The 22,984-nt window shown below is 46.4% G+C and overlaps 1 protein-coding gene across 2 annotated transcripts in view; it reads right to left on the reverse strand.

Annotated features, from left to right (window-relative positions):
* Positions 1-22,984, reverse strand: part of LOC140410570 (structural maintenance of chromosomes protein 6-like) — a 185,852-nt gene that overhangs the window by 62,975 nt on the left and 99,893 nt on the right. For both annotated transcript variants that reach the window (XM_072498829.1, XM_072498830.1), the window contains 7 exons: positions 17,309-17,510; positions 15,005-15,119; positions 8,033-8,193; positions 4,111-4,246; positions 3,908-3,988; positions 521-691; positions 293-430 (listed from right to left, as the gene is read on the reverse strand). In XM_072498829.1, the coding sequence (XP_072354930.1) occupies positions 293-430; positions 521-691; positions 3,908-3,988; positions 4,111-4,246; positions 8,033-8,193; positions 15,005-15,119; positions 17,309-17,510 (1,004 nt within the window). The remainder of the gene's footprint in view (positions 1-292; positions 431-520; positions 692-3,907; positions 3,989-4,110; positions 4,247-8,032; positions 8,194-15,004; positions 15,120-17,308; positions 17,511-22,984) is intronic.

Here is a 22,984-nt window from a genome sequence, read left to right on the forward strand (position 1 = left end):
ATGCAGGTATTTCAACAGGAAGCCCGTGAGGGTATAAGTCAGCAGCATTTCCACGTGTCCACTGTTCCCACCAGTAATGTGCACAAATGAATTTTCAGCCTATAACAAACAGTCAGTAGCTGCACCAAAGTTTGTCTAAAGTGCTTCGAGAAATTTCAATGTGAGAGCACATTTCATAAATCAACTGTATTAATAAGTTAAGTTACTCCATTACGTTTCACAACTCAGCCAATTGCTTTGTCACTGCTTTAAGGTACAAAATCAGGGCCTAAATAGAGAAATTTGTGTATACCTCCAAAATATTGTCTTTATTTACCAGCCTCTTCTTTAGTTTATCTATTTTATCCAAATGTCTATTTCTTTCCTCTTCGGAATGCCTTTTATGGTGTTTATATTTTTCGACCTCTGTGTCCATCTTGCTTTGTTCTTCCTGTGGGGATCATATATACCTTTAATCATTATTCATGAAACATCCAGAAGCTGATAGCAGTTTGTGAAATATTGCCTAATTAGTTTGCACCTTTACTGAATCAGATTCTTCCACAAGTGAATATTCTTTCTCCTTCATCTCTTTGTACTTGTGTTCAGCCGCATCCAGTAACGTCCAGTGCTCATTCATTTCCTTTCTTGCCTGCTCCAACTTATTCTGAGCAGACTCAATTCTGTGCCAGATATAGAGGGCTTCTCCTTTCTAGTTAATAGTAAGAAGGAAACTTGCATTCATAAATTAAAGGGAGTCAGTTATACCCAGCCTTATATAAACTAATTTGTTTACATTAATCGGGTTCAGGTCTCTGAAAGCATTCAACCAAAGATGAACAAAAATGACCACCTAAATATTCTGTGCAGTACATGGCATGCACATGTTCGATATCTAAAGACAAGGGGCGGGATTCTCTGATAATGGGGCTAAGTGTTGACGCCGTCATAAATCCCGGAGCGGTTTACGACGACGTCAACGAGCCTCATAGCGCCGATTCTGCGGCCCAGAAGGGGAGCACAGTTGCCACGAGGACTGCAGGGGAATGGCCTGAGATCGGCGTCCGATACACGGGCCGCGTCATTGACAAGGCGCCGCGACAGATTAAAATAACGTGACCCCCCCACACACACAGCCAACGTTGGGAAGATGGCCGCCCGCTGTGCAGGGTTCCGGGATGCCGACCTGGACACGCTCCTGGACGCTGTGGAGCAGAGGAGGGCGGCTCTGTACCCTGGAGCTGGGCGCAGGACCCCACGCAACACCGTTCAGCGTTTGTGGGTGGAGGTGGGCGATGCCGTCAGTGCCATCGGGCCGACATCCAGGACAGATGACCAGTGCCAGAAGAAACTGCATGACTTGCTCAGGGCAGCCAGGGTGAGTACCCAGCACTGTGCCCCTGACACCAACTCCCCTACCCCCCACACGTGTGACACCGCCCCCCCACCCCCAGGGAGACGGTACAACCCCCGCCCTGACCCACATGGCTGCACCCACCCATGCCAACCGCATTGGCCGGGTGCCCTGCGCACCAAGCCATCATAGACTCAACCGCTGGGCTGCATGTGACGGACTGCCTAACATTGCTGATGTTTGTGTGTCCCCCACAACCCCAGGAGAAGAATGCCCATAACCGCAGGGAGCAGGAAAGAACCGGAGGGGGTGCACCTGTATTACACCCCTCACCGTGCATGAGCAGAGGGCAGTGGTCCTCGCTGGCGGACCCGAGGACCGGGAGATTGCCGATCGCGAGATTGGAGGCGCGCCACAAAGTGAGATCCCCCTGCCTGGCCCCACCCCCTCACCCCACCCCTGCATCCCACCCCAGCCCCGCACCCCCTTCCGCCTGTCTAACCATACATGCTGTCTTGTGTCTTACAGGACAAGCTGGCGGTAGTGCCGGCCCAGCCGGCGACCCTCCGCCCCCAGCTAGTGCCAGGGCCGGTGGCCCCCAGGGACGCAGGCAACGACAGGGAGGGCAGCCATCACAGCAGCCCTGCGCCCGACACAGAGACCCAGGACACAGGAGGACGGACACGCAGAGGATAGACACACAGGGGACGGACACACAGGGACCATCGCATCACGGATCGACACAGGAGACCCTGGACTTTGCCTCTGATGAGGACACAGACTTAGACGTACTGTCACTGCTATCTCCTACACCCTCCACCATCGCAGAGACTATCGGTTGGTCTCTTTAGTGAAGAGGCTTCCGGGACACTCATTGGTGAGCACCACACAGCCGCTCCGGTACAGCAGGTGGAGGTAGGAGCAGCCGAGGGGCCGGACGGTCGGAGGGCAGCTTGGCCCCTGGAACCAGCTGCCGCCCAGACGTTCCCGGGTTCCTGGAATTTCCACACCTACCCATAAACCTGATGCAGTCAGGGACCCAGGGACGAGGGAAGGGATGACAGCCGGTTTCAAGCACCTGCAGACGCAGGTGGAGGAGTGCATACGCGTGCAAGAGCAGGGAATGCAGCCGGTCATGTGTGCCACCCAGGCCAAAACCGCACGGGTGGCATCCGCGGTGGAGGCAATGGGGGCTCGCAGGCCCTGCCGGTGGCGTTGGGCAGCATCCCGTCCATGTTCAGCCCCCATGTCCCATACATGCCCCCCCCCCCACCTCCCCACCTCCCCGTCCCCCTCATCTGGGGATGCATGCCCTTCCTCGTGATCCTCCCCCACCTCCAGCACATCGCCCCTTTGCTGGGCCATATTGTGGAGGACGCAGCAGACCACAACGATGTGGCCGACCCTATTTGACGGATACTGGAGGGCCCCTCCAGAGCGGTCCAGGCAGTTGAAGCGCATCTTCAGCAGCCCAAAGCACCTCTCGACCACGTCTCTGATTGCACAATGGGCATCATTGTAGCGGCTCTCTGCGTCAGTCTGTGGCCTCCGTATAGGCATCATCAGCCACGACTGCAACGGGTAACCCCTGTCGCCCAACAACCAGCCCTACAGCCGGGGGTGGGGGGGTCTCTCGAACATGGTGAGGTTGAAATATGTGCCAGGATAAACGAGTCATGCACACTGCCCGGGTACCGGGCACAGACGTGCGGATCTTCATCTGGTGGTCACAGACCACCAAAATGTTCATGGAGTGGTACCCCTTCCTGATCATCAACAATCGGCCTGTTATCCGCCAGTGGCTGCATGGCAATGTGCACCCCATCGATCACCTCCTGTACCATGGGTATCCTGGCGACAGCAGCGAAGTCCGCTGCCTGGGCATCCTGGTGGGCGTGGTCCATGGGGAACTGAATGTACCGGTTCATAAGATCATACAGGGCGTCAGCCACTGCACGGATGGGAGATGCCGGACAGGTCACCAGTCGGCGACTGGAACGACCCCGTTGTATAGAAGTTTAGGGAGACCGTCACCTTGACGGCCACTGGGCGAGGGTGTTCCTCCCCCCCAGGCCCATGAGTTGCCACGTGTGCCATCATGTGGCAGATATGGGCGACAGTTTCCCGGCTCATCCGGAGTCTCCTCCTGCATGCCCTGTCTGGGAGGTCCTGTCTACCTCCCCCCCCCCCCCCCGACCCTGGGGGGACTGGCCTCCCCGACCCGACCCTGCCCCCCCCCCACGTAACCAAGTCCGTGCCCGTTTCGCCCACCCGAGGTCCCCCCAAGCCAGTCCCTACCTCCTCCGGCCGCATAGTTAATCAACACGACTGCAAGACGATTTTTTATAGCAGATTAGAACCACGCCGGTGTGACCTCGGATCACGCTGTCGGGACTTCGGCCCATCCAGGGCGCAGCATCGTCGGGGGCCAAGAGAATCGCTTGTCGGGCCACCTCCCGCGATTCTCTGGGCCGTGCAACACCTGCCGCAATCATGCGATTTTCGGGGGTTCGTGAACTGGCGCGGGCTCGGAGAAACCCGCCCAAGTAATTCATAACTGATTAAGACACTTACCAGCGTGGGAATATCCACTGACTGCAGTTCCTCAATGCTTTCTAAATCTGCAGTTTCTATCACAATTTCGGTTATTCTTTGCTGAAATAAACAGGAATCAAATATATGAGATTATTCCTGGGTTTATATTTTGTGAAGAAGCTACTTAAATATATAAAAAAACATAATCAGCCATATTTTGCATTTACCTTTTAATTACTGACCTGGATTTGTTTCCGTTGCATTTGTGCATTGTTGATATGATTGTGAACTATTAGGATCCCTTTCTCTATTGACTCCAACTGCTGTTGATAGAATAACATCTGAGCCATTTTTTCATTCACTTCCACATCCAGCTGACTGTAAAACAAAAAAACCTTCGTGACAAAAATTGTTTTTTTGGGGGAAAACATATCAACTTTAATGCAATTTAGTCCTTCAGCAATGACCATACTTTGAACAGCTAGCACAATAGTTTCGCAAACACGGTGACCCTGATTTTGTAGTCAGTGGTGAAGTGGCAGCATTCACTGCTGACTGCACAAAGAAAGAGGACCGTATCGGGTTCCTAAGCTGCCAGGAGAAATTTCACTGCTTGCTACAGCATGGTCCAACATTGAAAGCATCAGTGAGGCCTAGCAGCGTGGTGTATTCCTGGTGAAACCACACCTCCCACTGAGATCATGAGTTGAAGACATGTGTTTTAAAGTCAGCCTTCCGCTCAATGGCAGGTATCTTAACAAAGCATGGTCCCAGTCGTGGGGCGAGATTAGTGAATAAGCACCATGATTTACAAATTGTGAAATGGAGCACAGTCGGGTTGGGGGGGGGGGGGGCTAGTATCATTATTATTGGGTTTTCTGGCTAGCTTGTTAACCTCAGCAACAAGCTTTGCAATGCAAATTCATCCTGGCAATAAACTTTTAGAATTGTTACAAACATTCCCCAAAATGTTTTTTGCCTAACTGCTTTTGGCCTCAGTCATTCTCTGGCTTTGGTGGATACATAAGGGTTTGGGAAATTTGTGTAATGCAGATTTCATGGCATTAACTAACCTTTACAGGGAATCCACTGGTATGTGGATTCTCTGTAAATTTAAGCCTTTTAAATTGAATTCCACTAGCATCCTCCCGCTCATTGCTTTGATTGAAAACAAAGTGAGACAAAAATCCTGGTGACCACGCCTGATAACCTTTTACTTATTAAAGACTTTTGAAAATGTATTTGTTTTTCAAAATACATGAGGAATTGTGGAGCTGCTGCAGTGGATAAAGATCTGCACTGTTGAGAAGGGCAAAGCCCTCAGTCATTGAAGTGAGCTGTGATGTGAAAACACTGATCACAACCGATTTCGAATGAAGACGACTGAACTTTGTTTGGCACCTTGCAAGTTAACCAGCGCTTACTGGAATGGATGTCTGGGTGCACTAGGAAGCAAGACTTGGATGGAGATGCAGCTGACATCCTGCTGTAAACAATATGAACAGACTGGAGGTTCTCTTCCCCCACTACAGTCATATGACTTGCAATTAGGGCATAAAATAGGAGGTAAAAGGTAGATTGAATATCCCACCCGATCCAGAGGATTTGGGATCACCGAAGGATGAACTCCAATGACCTCACCCAGAAGGGTATTGAGGGGACTTTTAACCTCATTGTCCTTCGTGCACCAGTTGTTACAAGCACCATTTTATTCCTCTTAACTATCCATCCCTTCCTTTTTCCTCCTCCGTGTCAACATTCCCTTTAAAATGTAGTTGTTGTGCACGGCCAGTTTTTTCAGTACGTGGTCCATTTAAATGTTTTCATGCCGGTGGGTGCAAGTACGTGTGTTTTTTACCACACAATAAGACTTGATAGAAATAAAAACAGAAATGCTGGATAAATTCAGCAGGTCTGGCAGCATCTGGGGCGAGAGGAACAGAGTAATGCTTCAGGTCCATATGACACTTCTACAGAACTGTTAACCGAGTAGACTCTTTGCCCTTAGTCACGACTGCCCATGAAGCTCCACTAAGCTATTGCCAACATCTCCCTTGATCTTGTTTAAAGCTAATAATAAATATCATTGAAGCATACATAATTCCGATGGGTCTTGACAGGTTAGATAGACATGAAGAGGTTGTTTCTGTTGCCTGGGGAACCTAGAACACGGGACATAGTTTCAGGATAAGGACTCAATCGTTTAGGACTGAAATGAGGGAAAATCTCTTCAATCAAAGGGTTGTGAATGTTTGAAGTTCTCTACTCCAGATGTTTGTGGATGCTGCGTGATTGAAAGTATTTAAGACTGGGATTTTTGGTCTCTCAAGGTGTCGAGAGATATGGGGAGCATGTGGGAAAGTGAAGTTGAAACCGAAGATTAGCCATGATTATATTGAATAAACAGGTTCAAAATGCCCTGTGGTTTACTCCTGCTTCTATCGGTAGTGTTATTGTGTTCTTGTGCTAACATGCGCAGGTCACATGATACTGATGTTTTTCAGGAAATAAGGGACAGGAAATAAGGGACAAAAACTAATGTTGACAATGGGTGTTTTGCCCACCAGCTAGAAAACCAGTGGAGGCCACTTATCTCTTCCCTTGGGGAAGGCCAGCTGAAATGATGTCCCCATCGAGCAATTAACTGGTCAATGTCAGGCTTTACTGAGATTGAGGATGAGATTCCTGCATCCTGAGGGCTGCTGGACAATCAGAGGCTAACAGCAGTCCATTTCCTATCAGTGCCACAAGAAGCAGCCCACCTAGGCCTAGGACTGAGAAAAGAACCAAACCACAAGTGAGTGGGGGCGGTCTGGGACTCGTGGGGAGGGGTTCACTGGTTGAAAGTGGAGGGAGGTTACAAGGAAAGGCAGAATGGTGACTCTCAATGGTGCACCCAATTTCCTGATGCCAGGATCCTTGACCAGGCACCGAGTGCCTTTGAAGGAGAGTCCCTATCCCGGTTGAGTTCCAGATGGATGAGGCCTTTAAGTGGGCATAAATTGCCTGCTTTAAGGCTTCAATTAGCATCCAGGTTAAAGGCCCCCTGTGAACATTTCCACCCCAGATATAATTGGGCAGGGCAGAAAGGTGTGAGTTTCCCATCTTACACCTTCTCACCCATCTAAATGCCTCCAAAGTCATGCCAGGGAAGGAAGGGGGGGGGGGGGGGGTATTAAATTCTGCTCTAGGTGTGCTGTGCACACTTAGATAGCACAATTCTAATTCAGCTCAATAGTGTCACTCTTTTGCTTTCAGTAGAAGCTAAGGCCTTCAAGAACAAGCTGTAACGGAAGTATTAAAAGGTACAAAAGAGAAATCAATCAATTCAGTGACCATAGTATTGTGAAGTAGCTGAAGAGATTATTTGGTTTGCATTTTTCTTTAAGATAGTAAGCATTACAGTTGCTAAGAAAAAATGGCAGACCAAAAATTTACAGATTAAGAAAAATTCAGATGTGATGTTTGGGCGAAAAGCCACATTAAACATGAGGACCCACAATTTATTATTAAAGAAAAGGTTAACACTAAAATGCGATGAAAATAGTTGAGCAACAGAAAATGGAGATTAGCAAGCAGTGTATGCAAATGTAAATTTTCTTCCTGATGTCAGTATCAAATGTCAGCATGTTTATCACCTCAAAATTTTGAACCATAATTGAACATATACCAAGCCAAATAAGGATAATTTGGGGTGGTTTGGAGGAGGGGAAAGAGGAGGAAAAATAGGACTGAACTCCCAGGGTATTTATAAAGACCTTTTGCTCCAGCCTGCATATTTTTAAGAGGTTGCAATACTAAGATAGTTGATACGTCACGGTAGCATAGTGGTTAGCATGTTGCTTCGCAGCTCCAGGGTCCCATGTTCGATTCCCGGCTTGGGTCACTGTCTGTGCAGAGTCTGCATGTTCTCCTCGTGTCTTCGTGGGTTTCCTCCGGGGGCTCCGGTTTCCTCCCACAGTCCAAAGATGTGTGGGTTAGGTGGATTAACCATGCTAAATTGACCTTCGCGTCCAAAGGGGTTGGGTGGGGTTGCTGGGTTACAGGGATGGGGTGTTAAGTGGGGTGCTCTTTCAAAGGGCCGGTGCAGACTCGATGGGCTGAATGGCCTCTTTCTGCGCTGTAAATTCTATGTCTATGTCTATGATACAGAAATTTGCAAACCTGATTTCCGATTCGACATCACCACCCAAGTATCTTGCCCTGTCTGATTCTGAGGAGTAGTAGCGGTTGAAGAAGACCTGGTCACCTGCTGCAGTAAAGGCTTCTCTACAGTTCACAGGTGGTTTTTGCTGTTGCATAATTTCACGAGCTCTGTTGTTGCTCTAGAAAAGGAGAATTGATATCAGTGTGCTTGAGAAAAAGCATTCAAACCACCACCATCTTCGATTAGGAAACAAAGAGGGCAAGAACAAAGGGGGAAGACAGATATAAGAAACCAATAGCAACCGCAGAAAAGTTACGGGACAGTAAGAGGTGTTTGCCCATCGTGTCTGCGCCGGTGAAAAAAGAGATAAAAGAATCAGTCGCTCACTTTAATCATACTTTCCAGCAGGAACATTGAAGACTGTGTGTATATGTGTGTGTGTGTGTGGTAGTAGCTGCTGAGATCTTAAAGAAGTCAGGTGGCGGCTGGAAAGATATCAATGAAGATAGAGTGTGGACAACGTTAGACCTGGAGAAGCAGTTTAATGTTTTTTAAAATATTTTTATTCAGGACATTTTACAATATACACATTGTTCATTCAACTTTATGCAATATTCATAATAAACAAACAACGCACCATCCCACCCTATGTGTCCTGTTTTATTTTTTGCAAAAGCACCAGTTTACTGTTACCCTCAGAGAACAACTTAACAGGAGCAGCACATTGTGTGGTAAAGTTACTGAAATTTTATAGATTAGAAAAACTATAAGAATTGCTGCCATCAGAAGGGGAAGGTGGGGGGGGGGGGGGGGGGGGTGAGCTCTAAGTCTATTTTAAGGCAAGATCTTCTTGGAAATGTTCTAAAAGTACTGTCAAATGTGTGTACGTAATCTTGTGTTTATGGAGTATTTTTTATTTCTTTGCTTTAATAAATGTTTACCTTTAATGTAAAATCACCACAACTGATCTAAGAAGTTTCTTCCTGATTTCAGAAAAGCCCGTCATAATACACAAATTGCAAAACCCTTCTGGCAGTTGTTTCAAATTCCCCTTTGGGATTTGGGCAGCTCAGTGCTTTCCGTTTGCCACGCCATAACAATAGAGAAGGAAATGGAGGAGCGGCGGCTGCAATGTAATTACAATTCTATAGAAAGAGGAGGCCCAAGGACAGAATTTACTTATTTAGAGCTAATAAATGATGGAGGCACCATTACACCACTGGTGTATTCTATAGACTTGAGACAGTGAGTGAGCTTACAATTGATAAGCATTGAGAAAGGCTAGCAGCACTTAAACTTATTAAGTCACCTGGATCGAATGAGATGCATCTCAGGATACTGAGGTAAGCACAGTTGGAAATTGGGAATAATGTTCCAACTTAAAAATGATGAGTCAAGAGTTATGAGGAGTTATGGGGAAGACAAAAGAGTGGAGTTGAGCCCACAACCAGATCAGTCATAATCTTATGGAATGACAGAGCAGGGGAGCAATTATTTGGATAGATTGGAGAAGTTGTGAGAAGGTACACAGGAGATTTGATAGAAATATTCAAAATCATCAGAGGCTCTGACAGAGTAGGGTAAAACTGTACTTTTTGTAAAAAGGATTGAGAACCAGAGGACCTGATTTAAGTTGATTTGCAAAAGAACCAACGGAGACTTGACAAAAAACCTTTTTACACTGTGAGTCATTAGGATCTGGAATGTACTACATGAGTGTGTGGTGGGTGCACATTCGACCATGGCTATTAAATGGGAATTGGATAATTATTTGACGAGATAAATCTTGTAAGACTATGGGAAAAGGTCATGGGCGGGATTCTCTGTCCCGCCACACCCATTTTCTGCTGCGGCACGCCGCTGCCATCAACAGGATTCTCTGTCCTGGCAGCCGGCCAATGGGGTTTCCCATAATGGGCCCCCCACGCATTCGGGAAATCCGTGGGCGTGAGTGCACTGTCGGCGAAACCGAGTACCCCACTGAAGGAGAATCCAGCCCCATTGGTCTGGGACCTCTAGCTGAGAGATACAACTGGCTGAATGGCCTTGTTCTGTGTTTTAGCCATTGTATGATTATATTGACAAGAAAACATTTAAGTCATCAGTTTAATATTGACCTAAACAATTTGGCACCAATTATAAAATGCAAAATTAAATGTTTGGATATTCACTTTGTTCTCTGCTTGTTCTCATGAGTCAGCCGTGTCTCGGTGGGTATTGATAGTATTTAGGGTTTGCTTTGATGACTCTTCTGTAGTAAAAATTCTGTTGTGTTAAACCTTGGAATATTCTGGTTTCATTCTCTTAGTAAATAACTGGAATTTCAAATATTATCCATTTTTTAAAAAAGTTACTCGTCTCCACCAAAATTGTAACTAAAGATTATGGTTTTGAGTCCTGCTCCAGGATATCATAGAACATAGAACATTACAGCGCAGTACAGGCCCTTCGGCCCTCAATGTTGCGCCGACCTGTGAAACCACTCTAAAGCCAGTGTACAATTTAGGCTGACATTTCAGTTGCAGTACAGAGAGACCACTGAACTGTCAGATGAGGAATCTTTCGGATGAGACATTAAAATCGAGGCGCTGTCTGACCTGTCAGGTGGAGGTAAAAGATCCCATGAAGCTATTTCGAAAAAGAGCAGGGAGTATTATATTGCTGTTTGTGGGAGTTTCTGCATGTGTACGAACATACAAAATAGGAGCAGAAATGGGCTATTCAGCCCCTCGCGCCTGCTCCACCATTCAATAAGATCATGGTCAATCTGTTTGCATTGAGTTCCACATTTCCATCTACCCCCGATAACCTTTGATTCTATTGCCCAACAAGAATCTGTCTACCTCGGCCTTAAAAACATTTGATGACCCTACCTCCACCACCTGCTGAGGCAAAGAATTCAAAGGTCGCACAACCTTCTGAGAGAAATAAATTCTCCTGATCTCTGTCCTATTAGGGTGACCCCCTCCTTTCAAAATAGTGGTCCCTGGTTCTGGACTCACCCACAACAAGAAACATAATCTCCACGTCCACCTTGTCAATATCATTCAGATCCTATTTACTTCAATCAAGTTATTTCTCACTCTTCTAAATGCCAGGGCAAACAAGCCCAGCCTTTCTAATCTATCCTCATAAGACAGGCCAGGTATCCATCTAGTAAGCCTCATCCGAACCACCTCCAGTGCATTTGCATCCTTCCTTAAATAAGATGATCAAACTGCACACAGTATTCGATAGGTGGTCTCTCCTCTCTCACCCCATATAACTGAAGCATAACATCTTACTTTTATGTTCAATTCTTTTCGTAATAAAGGATGGCATTCCATTAGTCTTCTTGGTTACATACTGTACCTGCAAACAAACTTTTTGTGACTCATGTAAATTAGCTGTTTGCTCTATTGCGTCGGTATTTCAGCAGTACTTCATTGGCTGTGAAGTGCTTTGGGATGTCTAGTGGTCATGAAACGTGTCATCCAGATACAAGTCTTCCTTTTTTTACGCATTACCTACTACAATGAAATTAATCCATTCCATCCATGTTTGATAACTCAGCTAACATTTTATAAATATTAAAATGCTTCTAAAGAAACAAAATTTAGTGAACCACATCTTGGATTGCAACAAAATAACGTCGACCAACAAACCAAAATTTGCAACGTTGAATATTTAAGAGATCGTTTTCCTCTTAAACGCTGCGTGTGGAACATTGTGTGGGTAGAGAACCTATGGAAAAACAGCACAAGGAATATCATATGCCTATAACATAGACTATCTGTTTTTATTTATTGGGTCAATGGAAAAAATAATCACCTTAGTAGTAGCAAATGTTTTTCACTTCAAATGTTTTTTTCTTTTTCTCCTTCATAATTTGAATTGCTTCTTAATTAATTTTCAGTGATTATTGAAATTAGCAATTCAGTATTCATCTGGGCATGGTAGGAGGTAATTGCTTGGCACTATCATCTACTGTTTATTTAGTCTTCAGCGTAATGCCATGCACTTCTGAACACTATCAGGTGGCCAACTGTGGGCAGAACATTCTTCCTGAATGCATGAAGGAATATCTTCCTCAATAGTGACATACTTAGAGAGCATATTACCAAAGTACAAGAATTTTCCTACAGTCTTGAGACCAGTGCCATTGACGGCCATGTTTGGTGATTCACTGTGTGTGCCTGACGCTGGGTGAAACGTAATCTCGGCCTTGGAAACATTGATTTGGAGAACAAAGCTTTTGGCAATGCTTGCAAACCTGGTTTCCGTAGTCTGAATGTTGTCCTTGTTGTGAGCAGGTAGGGAACAGTCATCTCCATATAGAAGCTCTCTGATTACTGCTTCTGTGACTTTGGGGGAGGCCTGCAATCTACAGAGATTGAAGAGCTTCCCTGAAAGGAACCTAATGTTGATGCCTGTTGGCATGTCTCTTGCGGGTTCCTTCAGCATGACATCGAAGAAGAGATTGAAGAGTTGGGAGTGCAACACATTGTCCCGTCAAGGAGGCCAGCAAGCCCCGTGGGATTTCCTGCACTTTTAAGTTTATTGGATAGAAAATTCTGCACTGCTTGTTTACCTTGACACTTGAATTCTAATACAGATAATTCTGTAATCTCAGCTAGATGCCGAAAAGGAACTGCATTTGCAGGAAGTGAAAATGGGAGCTACAAATTCATAACTCTATCTGTTCAACATGTGCTCTCCTGCTCATAGTGCAGGATTCTGAAACTATACAGTGCAGGATTCTGAAACTATACCTGACACATGCTTCAGGCACCAGAAAATCCACAGCTGGAATTCAATAGGTGGGATTCTCCGATCTCGTGGCGGGTCGGAGAATCGCCGGGGGGGGGGGGTGCGCGAATCACGCTCCGCCGATTCTCCGATCACTGGGGAATCGGCGCCAGCACAGCGCCGGTCGGGGGCTGCTCAACACCCCCCCCCCCCCCCCCCAGCAATTCTCCGCACGCGATGGGCCGAGTTCCGCCGAGTCCCACCGGCGTCGTTCTCGTGTGGGTCCTACGTGGCGTGACCTCGGCGTTCATGCTGCGGGGGAACGACCTGGTGTGGGGGGAGGGGGCATCCGACTCCGGGGGGCGGCCTCCACGGTGGCCTGGCACGCGATCGGGGCCTACCGATCGGCGGGCGGGCTTATCCCGGTGGGGACCTATGTTCCTCCTGTAGCCATCTGGGATGGCCACTTACAAAGGAAACATGGATACTTACAAAGACTCAAGGGAAATATGGTCAATACAGAATTCAGACAAACTCAGAGCCTAAATGTGTATTTGCCAACAGAGAACCAGACAGTATCGAAACCCCGAGCCGATTTGCATTCTAATGGCCCATTTCCCCAGGACAAAAGACTGGTACTCAGGTATCAGATACAGTCCCAGACACATCGGCGCCACTCCCTTCACCCAGGAAGCCCAAACAGATATGGTCAATGACCGCTCAGGACACACCCAGCCATCAAGGCACCCGCCCCTTTATTGGCTCAAATCGAAGGCAGTAATCAAAACCTGCCGAATTATTGGGTCCAAAGCTAAGAACCGCCCAAAAGAGCACGCAACCCCAAAGGATAAAGAGAGACACTGCCATATGTTCGATCTCTTATGGCCCTGGCACACCGGCACTCTTCGGCACGGCCTATACCTGAAGCCAACTGCAGCACCACGACCAGAAGCAAGTTCAAGATCAATGATCGCTACCAGACGGATGAGCCCAGCAGAACCAAAGTTACTTCTCCAGATCCGAACAAAGGGCTTGTTCCTCTGCCAAAGCCGGGTGCCTGAAAGTTAAGTACAGGTTGTTGTCGTGTTAGGTGTAATTTAGCTTGTAGTGTTTTTATGCGTGTGAGTTAATCTTGTGTGTAAATAAACCATTATTGAACTTGAACTAACTGACTGGTTGTTGGGTCTTTGATCAATATCCGGTTGAACCTTGTGGTGGTATCATCTGATACCTGGTGACTCTGAAAAGCAATATCACTCAATATTAAAAAGGGCAACCTTGTTGGCGTCTCCGGCGCAAATTGGCAACACTCCGCGCCGGGGCCCCTGTAGGTCTCCGCCATGTTGCGTCGGGGCCGACGCAGAAATGGCAACCCACACGCATGCGCAAACTCACGCCAGCCGTGGAGCTCATGCATGGACCCACGCCGGCCGTGCTGATGCCCAAATCGGCAGCTGGAGCAGTGTGAGGCTCTCCAGTGCCATGCTGGCCCCCTGTGCGGCACAGGATCGCTGATCCTAGAGGCCAGGTGACGCCGTCGTAAAAGGCTCCAGTGTTTACACTGGCGTCAACACTTAGCCCAAAGATCGGAGAATCCCGCCCGATATTGTACATTCTACCTTATATCACAGATGATTATTTTTCTTCAGTAATCACTCGCTAACAAATATGATTGCCCATCTAATGAACTCCTGTGTCACTGGTTATGGGTTCTGTAGGTTTTTGGATGACTGATGAGCCCGATCCTAGAGCTGCATTTCCAACAGTAGTCACTGTTGTTACTTTGGCATTCATTTGTAGTAAGACAAACAGCAACGTACTAAATGAGTAGACATCCATTTTCACTTGTTCGGGTTGTGGGAAGAATGTTTTACATGGCACTGGGAAAATTCCCCGCTAATGCCATGGGATATTTTATGTTGACCTGGACAGGCAAATGGACCCTTGGTTTAAAATCTCACTCTAAACACCTCAGACAACTTGGCACTCCCTCACTGAGCTATCTGTCTAGATTGCCTGTTCAAGTCTTGGAGAGTGACTTAAATTCATGACCTTCTGACCAAGAGGTGAGAGTGCTACCCACTGAACTAAGCACCACAGTTAGATTTGAAAATAAAATAGTTCAATGTTAAACTTGGTCCAAATACGCAATTCACCACTTAAAATACAACTTAGCTTTGTTCAGTCAACCATCATCCCAATTTCAAAACACAACAGGCAAAAATGGAATTCTGCAGAAAGAAAAGTGCAAAAGGGCTTACTTTAATTAGCAGGATTCTTTCTATGCTCCTCAAATCAATCAAACAGTTTGCCACCACTGGGTTGCTCATTTCTAAGGAATCGAAAACTGTTGGGAAATCTGGATGATGAACAGCACTTTAAAGAGAAAAAGTTCAAATTCAATTTAGATTTTGTTGCAGTCTCTCCACTGAAACTTCAGAAACAATGACCAGAATTTTACACCTCTGACCCCCCCACTCGGGCAGGTTTTGAGGTGGGGGGTGGGGGGGAAGAATTTAAATAGCACCCCTGACCAAGATACAATTTTGGGACCGGTCGGATCAGGCATCAGACGGGAAGCCTACCCATATCAATTAAGGTCCTTAGATGCCCAGCTTCAATTTTTAGACTGACAGTGCCCGGTGAATGCAGATGAGAAACAAAAAGAAGTTCTCACATTCGATATTGGGCTGCAAAGTCATGGGGAGGGGGTGGAGTCAATTGGAAGGCTCTTTCAGACCTCGGTACCCTCCCCTCTGGGACCGGAGAACTCTGGTCCTCCCTCTACCTCCAGCATACCCCATGATGTGAAGATGCGGGCGTTCTTTGTAGACAAGTCCCGCATACATGCGACGGTCTCAACCGGGACGTTGGATTCATGTCGCATTACATTCACCCCCACCATCTGGCCTGGGCTTGCAAAATCCTACCAACTGTCCTGGCTTGAGACAATTCTCAGCTCTTTAACCTGTGATTATCCCTCTCTCCGGTCGCTCTGTCTGGATCTATAAAGACCCACATTCAAAGTAACGTCTTGCATCATTGACGTTGTCTATATATGTGTTTCTGGAACCCACTTCTTCATTCACCTGAGGAAGGAGCTGCGCTCCGAAAGCTAGTGATTCGAAACAAACCTGTTGGACTTTAACCTGGTGTTGTAAGACTTCTTACTGAGTATACCCCATGACAGCAAATTCGCCTTGCGACCTCCTACCCTCCCCTTTCTGCGACCCCAGTACTTAACAGAAATACAGTCCCGGAACCTAATCTGAGGCACGGCCCTGCCGTAACTCTTCCGGCCACTGCAACATTGCGCCTGGGTGGGCTGGAGAGCTGTCGGCCAATCGGATTGGCTGACAGCGCTCCAAGGCAGGACTTCTGTTGAAATGCGGATGGATGTCTCGCCTGCTGCCAATAAACACTCATTTGTGTATGAAATGGCAGTGGGCCTAGGGCAGTATGGTGGCATAGTGGTTAGCACTGCTGCCTCACGGCGCCGAGGTCCCAGGTTTAGGGTTGTGAATCTCTGGAATTCCTTGCCCAGTGAAGCAGTTGAGGCTCCTTCTTTATACGTTTTTAAGAAAAAGTGAGATGCCTTTCTAAAGAATAAAGGGATTTGGGGATATGGTGTACGGGCCGGAGAGTGGAGCTAAGTCCACAAAGATCAGCCATGATCTCATTAAATGGCGGAGCAGGCTCGAGGGGCCAGATGGCCTACTCCTGTTCCTAGTTCTTATGTTCTTATGTTCGATCCCGGCTCTGGGTCACTGTCCGTGTGGAGTTTGTACATTCTCCCCATGTTTGCGTGGGTTTCGCCCCCACAACCTAAAGATGTGCAGGGTGGGTGGATTGGCTACGCTAAATTGCCCCTTAATTGGAAAAAAAAATTAATTGGGTGCTCTAAATTTATAAAATTAAAATTAAAAATAAATAAATAAGTGGCAGTGGGCCTGCTGGAGTCGGTGGGGAAGCGTCCCCTGCTGTCTCCCGGATGACGGACACCAACTGCTCGCCATCCTGAACGTCAGGCCAATGAATATAATAAAGAACCGCTACATCACAGATCAAAGTGTCAGCAGCCATTTTGTGATGTATTCCTGCTGTGTAGTTTTCCATAAATTTGTGTACTGTCACCTAACTGACTTAATTATTAGTATCACTTTGAGTGTACTACCGGGCACAAAGTATTCTGCCATGCAGGTCATCAAAGTGAGTAACAATTTAAAAGGTTTTGTTGAGATATCCCTTTAAACATGAACAATGCGCCATATTTTATTTCTCTATCACGAGACTGAACTATTACATGAATGACTCAAACGTACGAGTTGCAACACCCACTGTACAGCACAATACTTAATGCCACACACACGAGCGGAGCATCAACTGCTCTCCAACGGTCATTTCCTGCTCACAAAGTGGACAAGTGCATACAACTAATTGTGCAGCTATCTTAACAATGTACCTAATTAATATTGCTCACCTAATTGTTTATTTTACAACGTTTTGCTGTGAGAAAGCTTCAATGAAAGGTGAAGTATTTAAGAATGAAGAATCTCGAAACATACCTGTCTTTTACATTGTACTCTTGATTTGCAAACTCACACACATTAATTTGGGGTCGTCTTCCTGAACTGAAATATCGAGACATCAAAGTCTGCAGCACCTTCTCATCTCGGTAATTATCGCAGCAAAATGAAAGCAACAATCCTTTCAAACAACTTTCAACTGCCAAAGCCAGTTCAGGATATTTCAGTCTGAAGCAAGCACCTAAACAAAAACAACGTCTTAATTTTAAAGTAGATACTGTTAAATATTTTTAAATTCACACACACATAAAACATGTTTTCAGACTACATTACGTTAAACACATGGCACTGAGAAATCTCTTGCCAAGTTGCATTTGTGACTATACACAAATCACTTGTACAAATGTAAAACAGAAGTCGTCACACCACATATCTGAAGGGCATTGGATTCACTTCCTGCCAATCGAAGCTCCACTGATCTGTAATTCTTTCCTTTCTGTCTCCAAGTCATCCATCTGTGATTATGTCTCGATGCACATCACGTTTTTTAAATTTTCCTGAGTCTCATATGCAGCACAGTCACATTACAGACCGCCGTGTCAAGAGGGATTATGGTACCCTGCTACAATATGTTGAAAATGCTGTTTTTGAGTAAAGCTGAACCTTCAAAGGGTTAAATTCACAGAATGGCATGGCGGGCCTTTTAGATTTGGATTCAAATATTGCTTCACATATTAAAAGTGTGCCTGACTATTCAGTTATCATTTGCATCTACTCTGGTCACATTTTTATTATTCTTTCATTGAATATGGGTGTCGCTTTTGCTGCTAATCTCTTATTGCCCTTCAGAAGGGGTGACTCACCTTCTTGCAGTCTATCTGGTGTGGGTACACCTTCTGTGCTGCTGACTTTATTTCTCAGAGAGCAGCAGGGATCAGAGCTGGGGGAAGGAGGGAGAGATGTCCTCTGGTCATATTTCACTGCCTAACATCACAGTTAACAAATAGACAGGGGCAAAAAAACATGCACAGATATATCAATGAGTTCTCACAAACCTATCGGCTATAGGGAGATGGCTCTGGGCTTCAACTTGGAGTTAAGAGTTATCAGAAAAAATTGAGAGAAATCCTGAACAGCTCAGGCAACATGTGAATAAAGAAAAAGCTTGCATGCGTATAGCATTTTTCATGATCAGGTAAGGTAAATTCACCATAGTCCCAGATGATCATAGGATATATAATGGGTTGCCTCCTCCATTTATCCTCTTAAGAATAATAATCTCTTTATTGTCACAAGTTGGCTTACATTAACACTGCAATGAAGTTACAGTGAAAAGCCCCTAGTTCCCACATTCTGGCACCTGTTCGGGTCACAGAGGGAGAATTCGGAATGTCCAAATTACTAACAGCACGTCTTTCGGGACTTGTGGGAGGAAACCAGTGCACCCAGAGGAAACCCACGCAGACACAGGGAGAATGTGCAGACTCCACACAGATAGTGACCCAAGCCGGGAATCAAAACTGGGACCCTGACGCTGTGAAGCAACAGTACTAACCACTGTGCTGCCGTGCTGCCCTCTTATGCTGTCATATAATGGAAGCCATGCTGCCACATGAGAAACATTATCGAGCAGTCACTGGGGTCCTCAAGCAACGGTTCCCCTGCCAGGACTACTTCAGTGCTCACTGGAGCATATGTCGTAATTTGCCATGGTCTCTTGCATTCTGCATAGCATCATCATGATGGCTCAGCACTTGGCCACCAGGATTACATAGCAGGTTTGGAGGAGACGGAGGTGGAGAAAGAGGAGGAAGGGGGGAAGCAAACAACACAACCCCTTTGTGGCTGGGCTTTTTGTGATTAACCCATCTGGCTATTGCAGCAGGGGACACGAGCCTGATTCCCTGTTGTACAACAAGGTCACACCTTCCCTTCCGTCTGCCACTGCATGTCCACAGTCACAGTACTGCAATAAATGCCACCATAAAACAAATCCCAAACCAACTTTATAAATCAAACCGCCCAACAATCCACATAAAAGCTGTTACATGTTTCCATTCAACATACAAGTACCAATCATATGACAAGGATTGGTGAAATAATAGTGAGTTCTTTATTTGAAGATAGACTACATACAATGTTAACTGGGTGGTTGAGTATACAAACTTGCCTTGTAAATGCTGCTGCTGTATACGGAGTACAATATTATGGGACTAATGCATCACCTCTTGCTTAATTGGCAGCAATGATTGACAACAGTTCAAGATACGCATCTCATATCACAACAAAAGCCTACTAATTATCATTGTGTATCCCCTTGTCTTGTAGGTGTCTTTGTATGACCCATTACTTCATGCAGCACGCCCCAGTGGCCGGCGGAAGGTTACTACCTTTTAGTGGAGGAGACTGTAGGTGGTGTGAAGCCAGTTCTTTAAGGTCTAGAACTGCTCGAGGTCATCTTGCGAGGTCATAAGCAGCAGCAATCTCAGCTGACAACAGGAAGGTCACTAATCGCATGGATGTAACAAAAGGATGAATGCTATCATATTGAGAGAGGATAGGATGTTCTTGGCCAAGGGAGATACTGCCGCTCTCTAACAGAAGTGCCCCATTTGATTTAATAACCTGTTGGAGGACAGAGTTATGGACTGCTATGACACCCTGAAAGAACATTTCAGCATTGGTATCTGTGAAACAGTAAGATTCTGTCACACAACAGTAAGAGACAAAACGTCTGTGCATGATGTTAAAACATAAATCTTTTACAAGTTCTTTTCACTCCCTCTGCTGGTACATGTGTGTATGGTAACCTCAAGTGGATAAAATGCACAGTGCAAGTTTCAAAACACTACTGTATCTGCAGCCTTGACAGCAACAGTCTACCCTCCAAATCAGTCAGCTGAGTTGGCATGATTTCAGTCTGAGTATCCACTGGAACATTCAGATATTGGGTGGTGTCTGCTGGTGTTGCCATCAGTACTTAGATTAGGTATTGTCCATCATATGCAAGATCTTATGGATTTGGCCACTACTTCCACACTCACGGGATGGGCTCCAATCTCTGCTTTGCCAAATTGATGCCAGACTCTCCCATGCTCCTGGAGAGTGACAGTAGGCTTTCTAGCAGAACCGTTGATGCATGAAGCATTCACTGAGCATGTCCTTTGGCCCTTTTCTGGATACAAACCCATCAAAATCCTCATCTATGTCCTGCGCAGTGGAACTTGTGCTCAAACCGCCTTCCGGTGAGCTGCCACCTGTGTCACAGTCTGCTTGCATAGGCTGTCAGCAACTCATTCCCAGTGACTCAACATATCTCAGATCACACCTCAATGCTACTCTTTAATGAACATGCAGCACCAGTTTCTGAGCTGTGATGTACTTTGTTGGGACTAGATGAGGAATGATTTCTGTGGTATTGGTATGTCTAAACTATAGCATGTTATATCAGAATCATAGAACTTACAGTGCAGAAGGAGGCCATTCGGCCCATTGAGTCTGCACTAGCCCTTGGAAAGAGCACCCTACTTAAGCCCACTTCTCCACCCTGTCCCCGTAACCCAATTACCCTACTAAGGGGCAATTTGTCATGGCTAATACATCTAACCTGCACATCTTTGGACTGTGGGAGGAAAGCGAAGCACCTGGAAGAAACCCACACAGACACGGGGAGAAAGTGCAAACTCCACACAGTCACCCGAAGATGGAATTGAACTCGGGACCCTGGAGCTGTGAGGCAGCTGTGCTAACCTCTGTGCCACCATGCTGCCTGTGATCATAGAATCATAGAATTTATAGCGCAGATGGACGTCATTCTGCCCATCATGTCTGCACTGGCCCTTGGAAAGAGCACCCTACCCAAGTCCACACTTCCACCCTATCCCCTTAACCCAGTAACTCCACCCAATCTTTTTGGACACTTAAGGGCAATTCCGCATGGGCAATCCACCTAACCTGCACACCTTTGGACTGTGGGAGGAAACCGGAGCACCCGGAGGAAACCCACGCAGACACGGGGAGGATGTGCAGACTCCACACAGACAGTGACCCAAGCCGGAATCGAACCTGGGACCCTGGAGCTGTAAAGCAACTGTGCTAACCACTGTGCTACCGTGCTGCCTCCTGTGCTACTTTGCTGCACCGCGTTGATTAATAAGAGGGTGGCTTTTCTGCGGTTGATATATTAGCAGGAGAGAAGGCAGAAGTTAGGAACCGAGCCAGAGGTGATTATTTCGATGGACGGAGAGAAGCAATCTGATAGGGTTGAGTGGGGGTACTTCTTTGAGATTCTGGGGTGGCTTGGTTTTGGGCCAAAATTTATTTAATGGATTATGCTTTTGTAGAGGACTGCCACCGCGAGTGTACATACTAATCCCCTGAGGTTGGGTTCTTTCCAGCTGAACAGGGGTAGAAGGCAGGGGTGTCCATTGCCTTAGCAATCGAGCCGCTGGCAGTTGCATTGAGGTCTACTAGATGGAGTGGGTTAGAGCGTGGGGGGAGGAAGCATAGAGTATCCTCATATGCAGATAATTTGTTACTATATCTCACAGACCCACTCTCCAATGTGGGAGAGATAATGGAGTTTCTTAGGAGGTTTGGCTCTTTTTCGGGGTACAAGCTGAATCTGGGCAAGAGTGAATATTTTCTGGATTTTCCAGGGGAAGGGGAGCTGATCTGGGGAGGCTGGCGCTTAGTCCATCCAGGACTAGCTTCCGGTATGTGGGAAGCCAGGTGGCCCGTGACTGGGCTATGCACCATAAACGGGCCTGCATAATCGAAACTGGTGACCTGGTCATTCCCAAGGATGAACAGTAGAAGAAGGCGGCAAAGATTACTACATTTGGCAAGGGTGGCATTTATGTACTAGTTCTTCAATGACTTTATCTATATATGGTCACCAGACCTAACATGCGCAAACATCTTCATCCTTGTCTGCCCTGGGTGGGCACCATATAGCTCTTGAAGGAAGGATTCCCAGGCCTGAGGTGGGATGACCACCTGTGTTTCCCACAAATTCACGCCATCTTCACATGTTAACTTTCCGGATGCGCCAAGTAGGGCCTCAGCTGTTTGGACTTCTCGTAACACCAGCCATTCTGTATCATTTGTTTGCCCTTTGAAAGAATGGGATCGTTTTTAGTCCAGTTGCAGATGTGCGCCGTGGACACTGGCAGAGTGACTAGGATGTTTTCATTTAGAATGATCTCCTGTGGTGTACAGTCAGTGGTGAAATGCTCTTGGGTAGGGACAGGCAACTTAATGTATTTGTATTAGCAATTTGCATCCCAGGCTGGTGCTAAGAAACATAGTTGTAAGCGGCCAATAGCAAGGCCCAACGCTACCCTCGTCGAGGTTATCGGCATTATGGGTATATCTTTCTTTAAAATGCACAATGTCGAACTGTCAATCGTACACGTACTGGTGGAATTTCTTCACATCGAATATAGCCACTAAGTCCTCCTTCTCAGTCTGGGAATAGTTTTGTTCTGCTTCAGAGAGGATCTTTGAGGCAAAGGCAATAGGGCGCTCTGAACCATCTCCCAATTAGCAGGATAAAACTGCCTCAAACTGTAAGGGGACGCATCACATGTCAGCATGATTTGTTTCCTCGGGTCAAAATATACCAAGAGGTTTGAGGACTGTAATGCCTGCTTCACAACTCAGAAGGTTTCCTCTTGGGGTTTCTCCATTGCTACCGTTGATTTTTCTTTAGTA

This window comes from Scyliorhinus torazame, chromosome 4 (genome assembly GCF_047496885.1).
Source record: "Scyliorhinus torazame isolate Kashiwa2021f chromosome 4, sScyTor2.1, whole genome shotgun sequence".
In the NCBI taxonomy this organism is placed as follows: Eukaryota; Metazoa; Chordata; class Chondrichthyes; order Carcharhiniformes; family Scyliorhinidae; genus Scyliorhinus; species Scyliorhinus torazame.